This window comes from Varanus komodoensis, unplaced genomic scaffold, assembly GCF_004798865.1.
Source record: "Varanus komodoensis strain SLA01 unplaced genomic scaffold, ASM479886v1 scaffold74, whole genome shotgun sequence".
In the NCBI taxonomy this organism is placed as follows: Eukaryota; Metazoa; Chordata; class Lepidosauria; order Squamata; family Varanidae; genus Varanus; species Varanus komodoensis.
Genome location: NW_025336401.1, coordinates 2,056,548 through 2,073,528, shown reverse-complemented (window position 1 = coordinate 2,073,528; position 16,981 = coordinate 2,056,548). Strand labels below are relative to the sequence as shown.

Sequence of the window (16,981 nt, the reverse complement as noted above, 5' to 3'; positions counted from 1 at the left end):
TGTTGTTTATCATAAGTCGTCCCGAGATGCTAATGGTGGATGGGGTAGAAAAGCTTTACTAAATACATAAATAAATAAGCAAACTAACTAAAACTGAGAATCCAGGTGGGCAGCAGCCTTTCAGCTCCCGGGCAGTCCATAACAGTGCTCGGACCTGGCTTGGAAAGCAGCGAAGGGGCTGTGAGAGGGGGCCGTGGGCTTGATCCCCAGCTGCAGGCAGTTGCCCAGCCCGGCTTTCTGCACCAGCTGAAGTTTCTGAACAGCTTTGAAGAGTAGCTCTGCACAGAGCGAACACTCGTGCAGGGAACATTCGTGACGTGGCAGAAATGCACACAGGTTACCAGCAGCTGGAGGGCATTCTCTTTTGGCAAGCTGTGGGTCTTGCCGAAACAAATCCCCATTTTAGTAACTGTCCTTTGCATCCAGGAAAGCATGCAAAGCACATTCCCCCCGTTCCCAGGGACGACGACAACGAGCCTCAGGCCAGCTGGGGAATCCAGAGCTGTGGCAGCAACAAGAATGTGCTTACGAGCAGGATTTAAATGATGCTGAACTCCTCCAAGATTAAACAAATTGCAACAGCGTGTGCTTTTGAAAAGAAACCATGTGCACCCAGATGGCGTATTATGAGTGCTGACTTGGGTTTGCTTACGGCAAAGTTTTTCAATGAAAGGAGACGGACTGTCAAGCGACGTGCTCAAAGGCAGAGGGATTCAGCCTGAACTTTGCCAGGAGAAAAAGTCCCTGAAAAGGTCATTTGAGCCGAGCACAGCCATCAGCCACAAACCACATGGCTTGTTTCTTTTTCTATCCCAAGCATACAGCAAGCTTGTCTGGGTTAAGTGTGGTTCCCACGTCTCTTTAAAACGACCACACACAAATTAATTAATTAATATTTGGATGCACAAATTTTCCATTGCAAGGAAAGCAAGCAAGCAAGCAAGCAAGCAAGCAAGAGGAAACTGTAGTTACAAAACAGAAGTTCAAATACAAAGGCATCAGATAATGGCTGCCACATAAATAACATTTCCAGAAATATTATGGCTGTTTTAACTATTCTCTTATTATTTTAAGTCTTCCTTAATTATGCATTTGACCAAACAGACTAAAATACATCTATTTCATCTCATTTATTTATCTGCATAATTTGTATTCTTCTACATACATTTAGCAGCTGGCAAAGTGGTAAGAAACAGTGAAGGCTCAGTAGTTTTTTAATTGAAAACAGTCAAAAAACCTGTGCCTGGAGCACCAGGTGCTGGCAGTGGCGAGGAGCACGTCCCACCAGCTTTGGCCAATAGATCAGCTGTGTCCTTACCTGGATGAGCAGTGCCTGGCAATGGTACCCCGTGCTCTGGTAACCTCCCGTTTGGACTACTGCAATGTGCTCTAAGAGGGGCTACCCTTGAAGATGGTCCGGATCTGCCAGGTGATTAACGGGGACCGGCAGATATGCCCACATCCTGCCGGTCCTGTACCATCTGCACTGGCTGCCCAATTTAAGGTGCTGGTGATGGCCTACAAAGCCCTGAGCGGCTTGGGGCCTGGGTACCTGAAGGAGCGCCTCCTCTCCGATGTGCCTGCCTGCCCCTTGAGACCTGAGGCAGAGGCCCTTCTCCAGGAGCCCTCTTTGGAGGAGATTAGGAGGGTGAATACCTGGAGAAGGGCCTTTTCAGTGGTGGCACCCCAACTTTGCAAGCTGCTCCCCAGGGAGGTTCGCCTGGCGCCGTCGCTCTATTCTTTTCAGCGTCAGGCAAAAACCTTCTTATTTTCCCAACATTTTAATATTTAATTGGTTTTATCTTTGATGCAGTGTGAGATGCAGTGTGCTGTTTGTTGGTATGGTTTTTTTAAAGCTGTCCAGAGACTCCGGTATTGGACGGCACATAAAAACTTTAAATAAATAAATAAATAAATAAATAAAGCAAGGGTCCTCAGACTTTTTCAACAGGGGGCCAGTTGAAAGGTGCCGGCGATGGGCGTGGGCTGCCAAGGCGGTGTGGGCAGGGGGCCTGGGCCAGGCCAGGGCAGGGCGGGGGGCGCACTCACGGCAAGGCAGGGCCGGGCGCGCACGGAGACTGTTTCCTCGAGTGAGTCCAATACGTGTGCACGACGAGGCGCCAGCTTGCTTGCAAGGAGATCCTTTTCTCCAAGCAAGTCGAAAACCATCTCCGCACGAGGAAGCCAGCGCCTCGCCATGCACGTGCGAGCCCAAAACCTCGATGGCGGGTCGGATCAATGCGCATGGCGGGCCGGATCCGGCCCACGGGCCATAGTTTGAGGGACCGTGAAATAAAGCATGTCAGCACGCCAGCCAGCCAAATGAGCCAAACCAGCGACAAATCTTCATGGCCGCATTCCAACTGTTCTTCACGGGAAAGGCTAACCGTAGCAGCTCCTTAAGGCCCGGGGAGCAGCGCTGCATCGCTGGGAGTACAGAGGGCACTTCCAAGGGGAGGGCCGCCACCGAAAAGGCTCCTCCCGGCTAATCTCAGAGGACAGGCAGATCGCTGGGGAAGAGGAGGCAGCCCGCAGGCATCTGCGGTCCGAGGCCGCAGAGGGGCTCTCAGGTGAAGAGCGGCCCTCCGAGTTCAGGCGCCCACTCTGCGAACGAGGGAGGCAGGAGCTCCTCGGCCGGCTGCTTCCCAGCCTCTCTTCTGGACGAGCTTCCCTTCAGCGGGCGCCGCACCTCTGCCCCCTGCAGCAACGCAGCCTGCGGGTCGCCGGGACGGAGGCGACTGTGGCCCAACTCTGTCCAGCCCAGACGGGCCTGGCTGCCACTGCACCTGACGGCGCTGCCAGAGCGCACAGCCGATCCTCGCGGAGCGCGCAGCCGGCCCAGCCGCTTTCCCGCTGGCCCTTTCCCACGCCCTTCCCAGCTCGGCTTGGGGACGGGGGAGGGGAGGGCAGGAGGAATCCACTGGGAGGCCCTGGACTGCCTCCACGGCCCCCCTCTGGCCCCCGGCCCCCGAGGAGAGGGCGGTCCAGGAGCAGGAATGCTGGCCACCCCCCTCGCAGACGCATCAGACTCCTGACTCTCTGTGCAAGGAGACGGGAGGGGGGCCCCTGTCTGTGGCGGGGAGGGGTCTCTGAGCCTGGGGGAGGCTGGCTTCCAGGGCTGTGCCATGGGGGTCCAAGGGGAATGGTCCCCTTGCTGCCAGCTGCACCCTGCCCAGCAATCGGCCCCAGTCCAGCCTGTGCAAGGGATCGCTGCAGGCCCCCAGGCTGGGAGGTCTTGGCGGTGCCTCCCTGGTCGGCTGCAAGGCGGTCCTCTCTCTGCAGTGCTGTCACCCACCCGCCATGTGGTCTGCTGAGCCCCCCCTGGGCCCGCCCCCCCTTCCCCTCCTTCCCCAGGAGCTTTCCTGCGGCCAGCTCCAGGCCTCGGCCAGGTCCCCCTGTGCAGAACGCAGGGCCCGCCACGTCGGCCACCAAGGCTACCAAGCGAAGGGGACAGCCACCTGCCCTCCCGCCCCCGCCGGGCACTCACTCTTCCGGTGAAGGAACTCCGCCATCAGCGCCGCCGTGTGGACGCAGCACATGGCCGCCTGGAAAGCAACGGCAGAGCTTAGTCGGGCGCCCGAGTGCTTCCCGCAGGCGCCGAGCGCGTCCGGCCGAGGGGGCTACCTCGGAGAAGTCGCCGTTCTTGCCGTGGATCCTCGCCATGCTGTCCAGCCACGTCTTCCGCAGCTCCGGCGTGCTGGCGTAAGACTTGGCCAGGCTGTACTGCAGGTCGACCAGCATCTCGGGGTCCTTCTCGTGCTCCTTCATCTGGGCGGTGGCCATCAGCACCGTCCGGATGCGCTTGGTCAAGTCTTTGACCTCCGACGGGAAGGCCGTTGCCTGCCCCGCGGCGAGAAAGAGGGAAAAGAAGCCGCGGGGTGAGGGTGGACGGGAGCGAGAGACCGCTCTCCGAGCGGCTCGTTCTGCCCCACAAAAGGACCGGCCACCCCACTGCCGCCTTTGGGATCAGGGCAGCAGTGCTGGGGACTGGCCGTCTCCCCACTTCCCTGATCAGAGTCTCCCCCGTTAGGGAATCGGAAGTGGGGGAGGGCCAGTGTGGTTTGGCCTACCACTCCTCCATCCCTCACTGACTATGCTGGCTAAGGCTGATGGGAGTTGTAGGCCACAAGCTGCCTGCTCCTAATTTAGGGAAAATGACCAGGACCTGCCTAAAAATAGTGAAGTACGTGAAATTAAGCATCTGTACGTGCACCAGACCTGCATTTTCTCAGAGGTGCTAAGAGCACCAGAGGCGGCTGGGGGGGGGGGGGGGGTAAGGAAGCAGTTAAATGGACACCCTCCCTCCCTCCCTCTCCTGCTCCAGCTGGAACTGGGAGCCCTCATCCCTCTGTCTGAGTATCAGAAATTACATTTGTCCAGAGAAGTTCAGCATCGTAAGATGAAAGGAAATCAGAGAAAACAAGCAATATAATTTTTTGCGGGGGGATATATCCAGTGGTTGAGATAAATAAAGGGACCCTGTATTTTGCTTCATAATTGGCCTGCTCTACCACTGTTAACCTGCTTTCTGCTAACATCATACCTCATGTCCAATCACCTACAAAGGATCATGCGGGGAGTTTGGTTCTCCCAGACCAAACGGTGCTCCCCCTGCTGCAGGTCTGCAATGATCACACTCCAAATTTTTTAAAGCAGCTCCCTCAAGACTCACGGTTGCTTTCCAGGTTAAAAATGAAGTTGGAACCCTATTGATGCCTGCATTTCCTCCAAGCTGGACTAGTGTGATGCGTTCTGTGTGAGGCTGTCCAGAACTGTTGGCTTGTCTAAAACATTCCTCCCAGCGAGAGGCAGCCGAAGGAGCCGTGTCACGCTGGGCTGATGCCAAGTCCACAGCCTGCAGGCTCGCTTCTCACTCAACTGAAGCCCAGGCATTCACCTTTAAAGCCTTTAGTAGCTTCCTGCATTTCTCTCCGAGCCAAGAAACTATCATTCTCCATCCTGAAACTCCCATGCAATGTTTTTTGTCGTCGGCTGCCTTTCACACTTCTCCCCTGCATCTTTTGTACATTTCTGAGCTGACAGCTTCCTTAAGCCCCCAGCTTTCCCCCTCCCCTCCTCCTCTCCTCGAGGGTGGGGGCACCCTGAAAGCTGAGCGTGCAAGGCCACTGGATTCTGCACCCGAATCCAGGCTGCCCAGAACGCACTGAATTCTGCGCCCGAATCCAGGCTGCCCAGAACGCACCCAGCCTTGGCCGCTGCCAACAGATGGTCACAAGACAGGTCTGCAAAAAGCCGTCCTGGAGCAGCAGAGGAAAGAGGTCCTTATCGCAAAGGAAATGCAGGACTTACAAAAAGAAACAGCGAAGGCTTTCGCTTTGGGACGAAGCGCAGCAGAGCGCGCGGGAGGTGCCTGGCCAGTGTTCTCGCCCTTTGTGCCCCCACAAGTCCACCTCGGGCAAGCCGTTCGGATGCACCACGAAGCAGACGGGGATCGAACAGGAGGAAATCAGACGAGCACGCACATGCGTCGCAAGGACCCGACGGCCTCCCCGGCCCCTTCGGACTGGCTGCTCAGTGATTCAGCGGCCTTGCTTCTGCCCACGGGGAGTGCTGCGAGTGTTCCTCGGGGCTCCCACCGAACTACGGGGCGCCTTCCCCCGGTGGAAGCATCGCTTTTCCTTCAGCAAGCCAAGCCTACCTTCACTGGCCGGTCGCTGTTGGCGAAATTATTGATAATGGACAGCGACTCTTGGAATCGGGACCCTCCGCTGAGCGCCACGTCGGCGATCAACTGGCTGACGGCGATTATGATCTGTGGGAGAAACGGGGGGGCTGCCTGGGTGCAAGAGCACAGGAAGAGCCTTCGCTGCCGGCATGGGCAGGGACGGCCCGGGAAGGCCAGCTCTGGCCTCTCAGCTCCACCGAGCGGGTCGCGCCCAAGCCGCACCTCTGCTGCGCCCCCTCTCCTCCCCACAGCCGGACTCCAGGCGCTCAGGAGAGCCGGTGTGTGCTGCGTCACAGCAGGGCCCGTCAGGCCAGTGGTGCCAGCACTGACCGGCAGCCACAGCTCTCCAGGATGCAGCGGGGTCCTTTCCTAGCTCTGAACCCGGGGCCTTCCGCTGGCTTGTGCCCCACCTGCTTTGGGGGACCTTTGCCGGGAGCGAGATGGGAGGAGTGCGAGCCGTTCTATTGTTGTGTATGTGCCCACCACCCAGACAGCCCTGTGGGCGATGGGGTGGAACACAAACCCATCAGTACGTGAATTAATTCTGCTGGCGGTGCAAACTGCTCTCCCTGCAGAAACGCCAGCTGCTCCTGGAGAGGCCTGCATGGGCCACGGCGATGGGCTGGCCTCCTGCAAGCGGCTGCGCGGCACAGCGCGTAGAGCCTTCCCCCGCCAGGTGCAAGGGAATGCAGTGCCCACATTCCCAGCCATGCTGCCAAGGAGAGCCACGGCCCAACGGGGCCAGAGACACTCGGTTTGGAAAGACCGCCGGGGGTTGAGCTAGGACTGAGGATCAAGCCCTCCCTCAGCCTGAAAGCTCTCTGGGGGACCGGGGGCCAGCTGTTCAATTTCAGTCTGGCCTACCTCACAGGGATGCTGTGAGGAGAAAACAGGAGGGATTGCCAGACTATGTACCTCGGCCTGGAGTTGCTTGGAGGAAAAGTAGGATATAAATAACACTAATAAAGATGATAGTGATGATAAGAGCATGAGACAAAAACCCGGAACAAGCCCCAAAGCTAGCTTTTATGTTGTCAACTGTTTTTCATGTGGGAGATTTTAATTACAAGCACAGCCCATGCTCCATTTTCATGTTCCAATATTCAAACAATTCAAGCACATTTCTCCAGTGCCTTTCTGATATACAGAGCAAACATTCTCTGTTCTAAAAAAGCAAAGCACTTAAGGAAATTTATCCTGTCCACCCCCAAAAAAGAAAGAGGAGGAAGAGGAGGAGGGGGAAGCTTTTAAAAAATTCCGATCATAACCAAAGGAAGGAAATTATTGACATCACACCTGCAGAGCAGCTGAGCTTCGTGAACGGGAAGCTGTTCTCGGTTAGCAATTGCTGCAAAGCTGAGGCTGCTCGCCTTTCCCATGATGCAAAGCCCCCGCCTCCCCCTGCAGCCGCAAGGTACTTCCTCTTTCACTGACCTGGAGGTGAGTTCTTAAAAAGGTTTTCCGTTTGGTGAACTCAAAGTTGTTTCTCATGAGGAGGTAAAGGAGGGCTGAGGCTTCGTTGCGGGTGGAGCTCAGCTTGGAAGTGCAGCATTTGAGGACCTCATAGCAAAAGGCAGCACACATGCTCACTCGCCCCTTGAAGAAGGCTGAGGGGAACTAGAGGGGGGGAGAAGCCAAGGGTTCAGAGCAGGGCGGGTGCAATTTTCTGATTCAGTGCTGCCATCCTTTGTCCAGTCCCATGAGCTTTTCTACGCCAGGCTGGTCAGCTTTTGGACTGGCAGGAACAGAGATTAACACAGCATAACCTCTAGGTGGCCCTGTGGTGCCAGCGGATAGCACAACTATACAAGAGGGAATCGCTGTCCTGCGCGCTCACAGTTCAAGACGGCATTTTCATTGCCCTAAAAAAGGTCCTTTGAACACAGAAGCAAAACAGTAAAAGCAGCTCATCTGAAGAACTTTAGTCAATGCCTTTGAGCAGGGAATGGGGAGCATGCGGCCAAAGCCTCGTGTGGAAAAGCCCTGCATATCATAATATAACAAACAGCACAGAAGAAATAGCCATTGTTCTCTATTCCAGCAGTGGGGAATTTGTCCTCCTGTCACTGGATCCCAGTGCCCATCAGTCCCAGCCAGTGTGGCCAACGGGCATGGATGAGGGGAGCCATGTCTGGAAGGGCACACATTTCCTCCTGCCACAATTCATTTAATTCTTTCAGCGCTCAAAATGCTTTCCAGACGTGACCAGCGTGATCTTTAAAGCAGCCCCCCAAGGTAGTGGGGTACTGTTAAACCCAAACTGCAGAAGGGGCTGCCTGTGGGAAGCAGGAATCGGGACCTTCCTGCCCCGCTCTCCAGCACTTTCCCCAGACTGAGTCCCAAGGTGCAGGCTGCAGACGACGCAAGTCACCATCCAGCGGATCCGGAAGGCTCAAGGTGGGGTTCAAACCCACACTCAGCCGGGAAACCCAGAGGCTGACCAGCCAGTACGTCTTCGCCTCCCTCTCATTCTCTGAGTGCGGTCTACCTCACCGGTTGTAATGGGGTGGAGGGGGAAAACATGCGCAAGGCCCTTAAACTCCATAAACATCACCCTGATTGCGCTTAATAACGCAACCTGATGGCTGACTGGATGTGCAGCTCTGATCTGCGTGCGTCTATAAAAGCCACTAAATTGTTTTTGCTTAAAGGTTTAAGCACAGACGTAGGACTGCGGTGACCAGAAAGGGGAAGGAAGTGCTGGCGGACGTGCTGGCCGGATGGAAGACTGTTCTCAGGGCAGAGCTGGTGAGGAGAGGGTATGTGTGCTGCTCTGTGATGCAGGGCAGGGAAAAAACTCGCAAACGGGTTGAAAGTTGGGGTGCGCGATTCCTTCTGAGGGCAAATGGTTATTCTGGTGGCAGGATCGCTCACTCTTCCTTCTACCTTGTTGATGAAGGCTCTCAGGGAGGCAAAGACGTGCTTCAGGGCAGCCTCGGATTGCCCGTTTTTGAGAAAGGCAAGGTGGATGTCGAAAACCTTTTTCATCAGCGGGTTGTGCCCGTCGTTGCTCAGGAGCTGGCTCTGCAGAGGAAGAGAGGTGGCAGGCGTTGACCTGAGTGCTTGTGGGACGCTCTTCGGAAAGGGTCTCGGGCTGCCTGCCCTGCCAGAGCAAAGCATATTCTACACGGGGAATGAGACCCCGGGGATGCCTGCCCCAAAGGCAACTGCACAAGAGCAGGGGCAAAGGAAGTGGGCCAGAGCAAGGGAAAGGAGAGGGAGAGCAGGCCCAGTCCCTTAGCCCTGCTGAGGCCATTAGTGCATTCTCTCCTCTTTCCTCTTGTGCTGCACCTTTTTAGATGGTCAGCCTGTGGGCAGAGACTTGTTTCCCTGATGTGGTGCAAGCTGCTCTAGCAGCCGCACAAATGCTTTCTTTGAGGTTTTCTTGCTGAGAAGCAGCATAAACATACTTTGGATAATACGTCCATCAGAAATAAGCTGCCAGTCTGGCACAGCCACGCCCGTTTCGGGCCTTTCTGGTGAAGTGTCCTGCCACACCAGGCGCCCAGCAGCAGACGCAGGGGTGTGGAGCCAGAGGAACCTCATCCTGGAATCTCCACAGGCAATCAGCTCCTTGCAGACGGAAAGCCAGCCCATCGGGGAGAAGGCTAGAGTGGGGCCCTTCTCCCTGACACGCTAGCTGTCCATGGGCGGGGAATCCAGACGAGAGCCCTTCGGGTCCTTGGCGAGTGCCCTCGTGCGCATTCCAGGACACCCCCTCGTCCCCACAGACTTTCAGGGGCCAGGCATCCAGTTCCACTGAGCTGCTGCAAGAACTGCTTCCAAGGAGCCCGACGGAAGCCTGGAAGAAGCGGGCAAGCGGCTGCTCCTCGGCGGGGGCCAGCGTCGCCCCGGCCACGGCCAGCAGGGGCGGGGTGCTCAGCGGGGCGAGTCTCCCCCGCAGCAGGCGGCTCACCCGGAAGCACTGCGTGAAGAACGAGAGGGCGTCCAGGACGGTGAGGGCGACCTCGGTGGCCGTGTTGCCTTCCAGCAAGGCCTGGTGGACGATGTCTGCTTCCGAAGTGCCGGCTCCTGGAATGAGAAAGCCGCGTGAAGACAGGCCTGCTCCGTGTGCGTAATGCCCGTGTCTGGGAGGCTGCGAGAAGAGGGCCGATGCTGGTGCTGCAGCCCCGCGCTTGCAGGGAGTGGACAAGCGGTAGTGAGAACAGAGCTGCATCACATCTCGGCTTGTCCACGGACTGCTCAGAGCCTTGGCTTCGGCTCCCATCTGTGAAATGGGCGCAAGAGTGGACTGGGACGCCCGCGGGCACGCCCGAAGAGATGCGGCCAGCCGGTGCAGTTCTGCAAATCGGCAGGGCTGCCCGAAGCGCTGCCCAAGGGACCGCTGGTTGAACCGTCCTTCCATGCAGCACAGCGGCCAGCTGCTCCCGAAGGGCCAGCCCCGGGGTGCTCCTTCCGAGGTAGGCTGCCTCTCCTAGCAGCTGCCGCCTGGAGCAGCAACCTCACTCCCCGTGACAGCCGAGCCGGCCAGACAGGGGCACCCGCCAGGCCTGAGCCCTTCCAGAGCGGTTGCAGGCAGGTGCGTCCCTGCCGCTCGTTGGAACGTACCGTGGTTAAGGGTAAACGAGCTGTCCAGGCTGCTGAGATGCTGGAGGCGGACCTGGAAGGCGCCCGCTCTGCTGCGAAGGGCTGGCATCGTCTGCGATTTCCGGTCAATGCCTGTGTGCTTGGACAGCCAAGCATCATGGACCCTGAGACGGGAAAAACTGCGATTGTGATGCACGGACGGACAAACGCAGCCGGATTCTGCCACGGTGGACCCTGCTGGAGCCACAGCCAGCCACCAAGGAGAGAAAGGGGCTGGTTTGGAGGAGCCCTGAGTCTGGCAGAAATAAACATGTTCCGGAAGAGCGGGGACCCCAAGCTAGGAAGACGGCACGGCCTGCCACGAGACCCTCTGCCCAGCTGGCATTTCAGCAGCGGGGCGCCTGCTTCCGAGCCCCGTGCGCAACACCCAGCCCCGCCGGCCTGCTTCTTTCCCACTCCCTGTTCCGTGTGTGGAACTGCCACTCAGAGCCGGGGAAGCAGGGCGGGAAAGGGTGCCACCGTCTCCCTGGCCTGCCTCTGGCCACAGAAGGATGGCGGCCGGCCCTCCGGTGTGCTGCCACCTTGCCCGGGGGCGGCTTGCTTTGGAGCCTCTACGGACAGCGGTAGAGACATTTGGACCCTCGCAACGTCTTGCGGTACCTGGCGATGTTTCTCTTCCCCACGTATCTGAAGTGAAACAAGCACGATCTGGAGCAAGAGGGAAAGAAGGCTCAGCTTAGAACAAGCGGACGGCCAACGGCCAGCACAGCTACCCTGGACTTCAGTGCACAGGCACGTTCCGCTTCTTTCAGGCCAGGGGACTTGGTCTTCACCGTCGTTCTGCCCCCTGTGACCTCCACTATAAGATACATAGTTGGGGTTTGGGGTGGGGGGAGCTGACGAAAGGTAGCCGTCGACAGCTGCAGCTGTGGTGGGAGGGAAGGCTGCTTGAACTGTCCAGCTTTTCTCCTGCTTGACTCTGCCCTCCCAGCGCTGCTTTTCCCACTGCGGGGAAAAGGCAAAGGCGGGCAAGCTCTCCGCCTTTTCTCCTGCAGAGCCAAGACAGGTGGCAGAGCAGGGAAAGGCACCAGGCCAAATGTTTGCATCAGCACGATGTCTCTCGGCTTTGCGAGCACCGGCAGCCTCTTGCAGGCGCCTTCCGGTTTCGGCGGCATCTCTTCGGAGGCAGGGCAACCTGCCTCTCCTGGGCATTGAGCGGTGGGGCCCCAAGTCCCACGCCGGCCTGGGGGCATCCCATGAGCTGGCAATGTGGGGTGGAATTCGAGCTCCGGCAAATGTCGTTACTGCACCGCACTTATTGCATTGCACTTTTCTTCCCCTTGCAAGGAAACCAAGGCAGCTCACGAGCTCCCCTCCTCTCCATCTTATCCTCACAACAGCAGCCCTGTGAGGTAGGCTGGGCCAAGGGTCCAAGACAGGCCTGGACGATGTCCAGCACTCTAGCCACTAGCTCAGCTTCCCTCTTCCCCTTCCCCCCTTCTCCCATGCAGCCACACTGAAGACTTACTCTAGAAGAACAAGGACATTCATCAGCTCCTGGGGAGATATTTTGTTCCAATAGGCTAACAAGGTATCTGAAACAGAGAGAAGCAGCTCAGCCTGTGATGCAGCCTGCCCCGACCTGGCACAGCCTGGGTGCATTCAGGTGGCCACTCCCATCGTTCCCAGATCCCACTGGGAAAGTCGGCGCTTGGGCAAGGCCTGTGAGCCTCCACGAAAGAAAGCGGGAAGGAGTGCTGGGGCCACCGGTCCCGCCACCGTGCTCTTGGCGTCACTTGCATCCAAGGGAGACGATTCCCTGTGCCAGAACCGGCTCCCCCTCTTGCCCGGGGCTGCGCTGGCCTTCCAGCTCACACATGGGGAACTGGAACGTCACCCTGATGGTGAGAAGGCACTGGCAGGCCCAAACCCCGGTCCTGGCTCAGAGGGGGCTCCGGGCCCCTGAAATGAAGACGCTAACTTCGGTTCTGCGCTGAAGACACGTGGGCAGGTGACGCAACCACACGGCCAGGTCTGGAAACATACCTTTCGCAAGGCACTCACCTTCGGAGATCATTTTAATTATGTAAAGGTAGCAGAGGAGGAGGTTCCGGATCTCGAACTGGTCCAGGCGCCCGAAGTGGGAGACGCTGCTCCGTGTGGAGCTCCTGTGCATCTGTGGGGGCCGAGAGACACCCAGTGATGGGTGGGCAGGGCAGGCAGGGGATCGGCAAGGGGCGACTTTCAGCCTTGCTCCATGCGTGTGCGCACGTGCATGGGGGGGATTTGGGGTGAACATGGGGGGTTGGGTTCAAACACCAGGACAGCTGTGGCCCAAATCCAGATGGTGGCCAGATGTGCTTACACAAGAGAGAAGCCAAGCTTCAGCCACACGCGAGAGTCGGTGTAACGTGTAGCTTGGCCCTGAGAAGACGCAACCCCTGGGATACTCTTCAGGAGGCCTGCAGCTGCCCCAGGACCCGTCTGAGGTGCCGTGTCCCTTGACACAATGCCGGGGCTGAGGCTGCCTCCCCCAGTCACAGGGCAGGACAAGGGGAAAGGGCTGCGCAGCCCCCTTCCTTCCTTCAGGCCCTGCTGAACACCTGCTCTCTCGCGGCTTTGAGCCCCGGGGGGCAGGGAGGCAAGTGGCCCCATCATCAGGACTCCCCAAGCAGGTTGGTGGCGGGGGGGGGCAGACACAAGGGGGAGCAATTTTCAGAACGCAGATGGTCCAAATGGAAATGAGTCCGAGGCCTGGACTGCCCTCGTGCATTTTCCCTCTTGTACCAGGACTGTGATGTGCCAGGGAAAGCAGTTTTTAGCAAATCCTGCCTGGGGTGTGGCATCATGTTCTGCACCAGGGCAGGGCCTGGGGGGTGTGGGGTGAGATGGCGGCTTCTTTGGTGACCAGAGGACGTCTCATGGGGGGCAGCAAAGTGCTCTGGACACGACTCTGCCAGCCGAAGCCCCTGCCAAGCGAGACAGTGTCCTGAAGCAGCGAGTTCTGGGAGTTGCCTCCCACGGGGCTCTGAAGGGGGGGCGGATTACGTTTTCAGCAGTGGTGCCCTGGTCAGGGGAGCTGGCCCCCGCTTCGGAGCTGAGTGATCCTTTGGAGTCCTCCCTCTTCCCGCACAGTCCATTCTGGAGAGCCGCACCGTAAACTAAAAAGAAAGAAGAGTGTGTCTGCAGCTGAGCTGGGTGGCCTGAGAGCGTGACGGGGCCCTTTTCCCTCCTGCAGTCCCCCTGCAATCGGGGCATTTGCTGGTTCTCCGCCTGTGCAGCGTTTGCGCTCTCCCGTGACCCAGTTGGGACAGGAGAACCGGAGGCAAGGCGATAGGTCGGCTGGGGGTGTGGCGGAGCCGGGGCCGCAGTGACGCGGGGGGTGCTTCCTGGGTAACAGGGGCGCTATCGTCACCGGCCACCCCCCTCAGGATGCCCCGTTCCCTCTGCGCTTAGCTCCAATCCTCGCAGCAGCCGTGGGGGAGATGCACAGGGCCCACGTGACGCCTGCCACAGCCCCACTCGGCCAGCCCTCTCCAGGGACGCCCTCTCGCTCCTGCGCCAGACTCCCTTCCCTCCTTTATGCCTTCTTCCTGCCGTCCGGTGTCTCCCCAGCTCACCAGATACGCCCCATCTTCTCAGTCCTCCTGTTTGCCTTAGGCACAGGGCGCCACAGGGGTGGGGTGGGGAGTCAGAGATGTGCACAGACCAGGAGAACCCCCCCAGCACCCCTCCAAAACCAAGGCGCTTCTGCTTGAAGGCAGAAGGGACACTGCCGCTGCGGCCTGTAGAGGAGCTGAGGCCTGCCTGCTTGCTTACGTGCATCTTTGTCGAGAACAAGACTGGCCCTGCTGGACGGTGAAACCAAGCTGCACACCAGCTCATCCCTGGACGCCTGGAGTGGGAAGGGAGAAGAGAAGACTGAGGGAGTGGGCGGGCGGGGGGTGGGGGAAGCTTGCTTTGCATTCAGGCGCAAACTGGGCAGGCACACAAAGCAAGTCCAGCTGCACCCTCTGGTCAGCCTCCAGCTCGCTTTGGCCACCAGCCGTGATGGCAAAAGCTGAACTCTCCGTGCGGAGGCTGTGGAGGCTGGTGGCTGAGCAGCACCCTCTTTGTGGCCTTGGCAGAAGATGAATGGAAGTCGCTGAGATGAAAAGCTGCAGGCTGATCCAGCACAGCCCTCCTTTGGCCATCCTCCTGCCTGGGAACATCTGCCTGCACACATTTCCCATGAGTGGCGAGGGAACACTCCAGAGAGGCCCAGCTTTGCAGCAGTGTCACGCACAGTCGATCGGGCAGGCCCCTTCCCCAGCTTGCCTGCCGTTTATCAGTTGCTGTGCAAAGAGGACGGCCGCAACTCTAGGGTCTTGGGGAGCAATCGGGACCGGGCTCAACCCAGCGTGAAGCTCCCCTGGGCCTGCTGGCCAAGATCTTCCCAACCACTCCAGCTTGTGCTGGCGGGCAGGGGAAGCTGGGCCTGCCGTCTTTACTGCAGTTCACTTCACTTCACGCCACCACAGCCGGAGTCCTCTGAGTGGCTTTCGCCCAGCGCCTCCCGGTGCTGCCGCACGTCTGGGGGAGATGGATCTCTCGGGGTCACATGGCCGTGCCACCCCATTTTCCACCATTCCTATCTGCTTTTAGCACCCAAAGAACTCGCAGGCTCCTGAGACGCGGCTCAAGAAGCCGCACGAACTGTCGGTGACCGCAACGAAGGACAAACATGGTCCCAAACCCAGGAAAGGACGGGCGTGCGGAGCCCGCGAGACTCACGGAGCTGGCTGTGGCGGTGCCAGGGGGCAGGGCGTCCCGGCTTGTCAGCCGCTGGACGTTCTCCAGAATGAGTCCAGCTAGAGGCAAGTACAGCTGAGCGATCTTGGCCTGCTGGTTCTGCAAAAGAGAAACGGGGAGAAGGCGAGGGCTGCGGGTGGATCAGGGAGCAACTGGCATGGAGTTCAATATGTCTGACCTGCAACCACTGGGGGGTGAGGTGGGGTGGGGTGAGGGCGGCAAATGGTAACAGGGCAGCCAGGATATGACACGCTCCTTTCTCGCTGTGTTCCAGGGACAGGTGTTCTCCATCCAGGATCTGCAACAGGAGGAATTCCCCCATGGAGGCTAACCCAGAATGTCCATGCAACAAAACATCACTTCCAGAAGCAAGGTTTTCCTCGGAACTGCAAACTGCAGGAGGGAAAGGGTTAAGTCCCTCCTGCACAGCAGCTCTGATCCTGATCGCACGTTCACGAGCTCGGTCAAGAAATAAATGCACACATGCTTCATTCGTGCTTCGACTGAGCCACATTTGGACTGGTTTGGAGCCAGTGCCAGCTCTGGAGCAGCCAGTGAGGAGATCGGTTCTCCAGTGGACGCTGGGTGGGCAGGCAGGAAAGGCCATGGCCTCGGGGACCCTTGGAGGACTGGAGCCAGCCAGCTGATGGAAGGACGCAGCGTTTGTGGCAATGCTGCATTCGCTTTTGAAATGAGCCCAGGCCGTTTGTAACCTGGACTAGAGGGCAGGGCAGGGGACTAGAGGGTGGGCTGAGCGAGCAACAGCCGGGGAACATGGGCCCTCCAGGTGTTGTCAGGCTACAAAACCCTTGGGGCCCCGCCAGAGTAGCCAAGGGCTGCAGTCCCTGGCGGGGCTCAAGTCAGGAAAGGATCAGCAAACACACGTGTGTCTCTCTGGCTAGGAGAGCTTGCAGGCATTTTCCCCCTGCAACGGCTGGAGCCTGCTGCAAAATTTGCTCTTCAGGGAAGGCATAAAGAACTGCAAGGTTCCCAGAAACCCGGCTTCTGTGCAGCAGGCCAGGCTTGGTACGTGCGGAAAGGCAGATGGACAAGAAGCCCCCAGGAGACAGCGAATGCTTGTTGGCTCACGGCCATCTCTCCAGGCCGCGTTTGTTGACTCTGGAACCACAAAGCGCCTGCAAGCGGAGGAGCTCAAGAGGGGCCTCTGGACACTGGCTGACTACGCCCAAGATGGGCCGAAGCAGCGGTCTGCCTGGACTGCCTGCCGCAGAACCCTTTCTCGGCAGGACGGGCTGGCCAGCTCCAACGTTTCTAGTGTGGAAGATGCGGGGGGGGGGGGGTGTTTACTGATCCGTCCCTCACTCACAACAAGAGGGAAAGCACAGGAGACCTTTCCTGTGTGCCCTCCCTCTCGTGTGGGCTCACTGCAGGAAGCAGCTCGGATGCCGGCCAGTGTCCAGGACACATGCCACCCAGGCGAGGATGAAACGGCCCCGTGCCGCCAGGCCCCACAATGGAGCTGTGGGAAAAGCTTCGCTAGGGCAAGCGCAGTCTGGCGGGGAGGGGTCTTTAGCAGCCCAGGATTCCCAGGGAGCAGGGGTTTGCGGCCTGCGGCTGCGAGAGTAGGGTGGTCCTGCTGAATCACACAGGCCGCAGCAACCGGGTTCTCCCTTGGGTGGGGGCTCGGGCCCTCCCACAAGGCGGCCCGCTTATGTAGGCCCATTTTCCGCAGTGACGTTCCTGGAGGCCAAGCTGCTCGGGACCTCTTGCTGGGCGGGACAGTCACGAAGGGTGGGAATGGCCGCCCACTGGGCAGGCATTAAAAGCCCCCCTCCCTGAAGCGAGAGGGAGGCGTGAAGCCAGCAAGAGACGGGCTGCTGGGGAGGAGCAGCTCTGAGCGAAGGATCGCCAGGGCGAAAGAGGTGTGGCGGGGGGTGACCTGCTCATTCCCAAAGATGCCACCAGGGAGGACTTGGCATCAAGAGGAGCAGAGCT

The 16,981-nt window shown here is 58.6% G+C and overlaps 1 protein-coding gene across 4 annotated transcripts in view; it reads right to left on the bottom strand.

Annotated features, from left to right (window-relative positions):
• The window catches only part of DOCK11 (dedicator of cytokinesis 11), a 71,703-nt gene that overhangs the window by 16,851 nt on the left and 37,871 nt on the right, over positions 1–16,981 (bottom strand). For all 4 annotated transcript variants that reach the window (XM_044452651.1, XM_044452652.1, XM_044452653.1 and 1 more), the window contains 13 exons: positions 15,008–15,124; positions 14,054–14,129; positions 13,283–13,395; positions 12,299–12,410; positions 11,763–11,829; positions 10,895–10,942; positions 10,256–10,398; positions 9,603–9,718; positions 8,573–8,710; positions 7,121–7,303; positions 5,660–5,773; positions 3,625–3,840; positions 3,488–3,545 (listed from right to left, as the gene is read on the bottom strand). In XM_044452651.1, the coding sequence (XP_044308586.1) occupies positions 3,488–3,545; positions 3,625–3,840; positions 5,660–5,773; positions 7,121–7,303; positions 8,573–8,710; positions 9,603–9,718; positions 10,256–10,398; positions 10,895–10,942; positions 11,763–11,829; positions 12,299–12,410; positions 13,283–13,395; positions 14,054–14,129; positions 15,008–15,124 (1,501 nt within the window). The remainder of the gene's footprint in view (positions 1–3,487; positions 3,546–3,624; positions 3,841–5,659; positions 5,774–7,120; positions 7,304–8,572; positions 8,711–9,602; positions 9,719–10,255; positions 10,399–10,894; positions 10,943–11,762; positions 11,830–12,298; positions 12,411–13,282; positions 13,396–14,053; positions 14,130–15,007; positions 15,125–16,981) is intronic.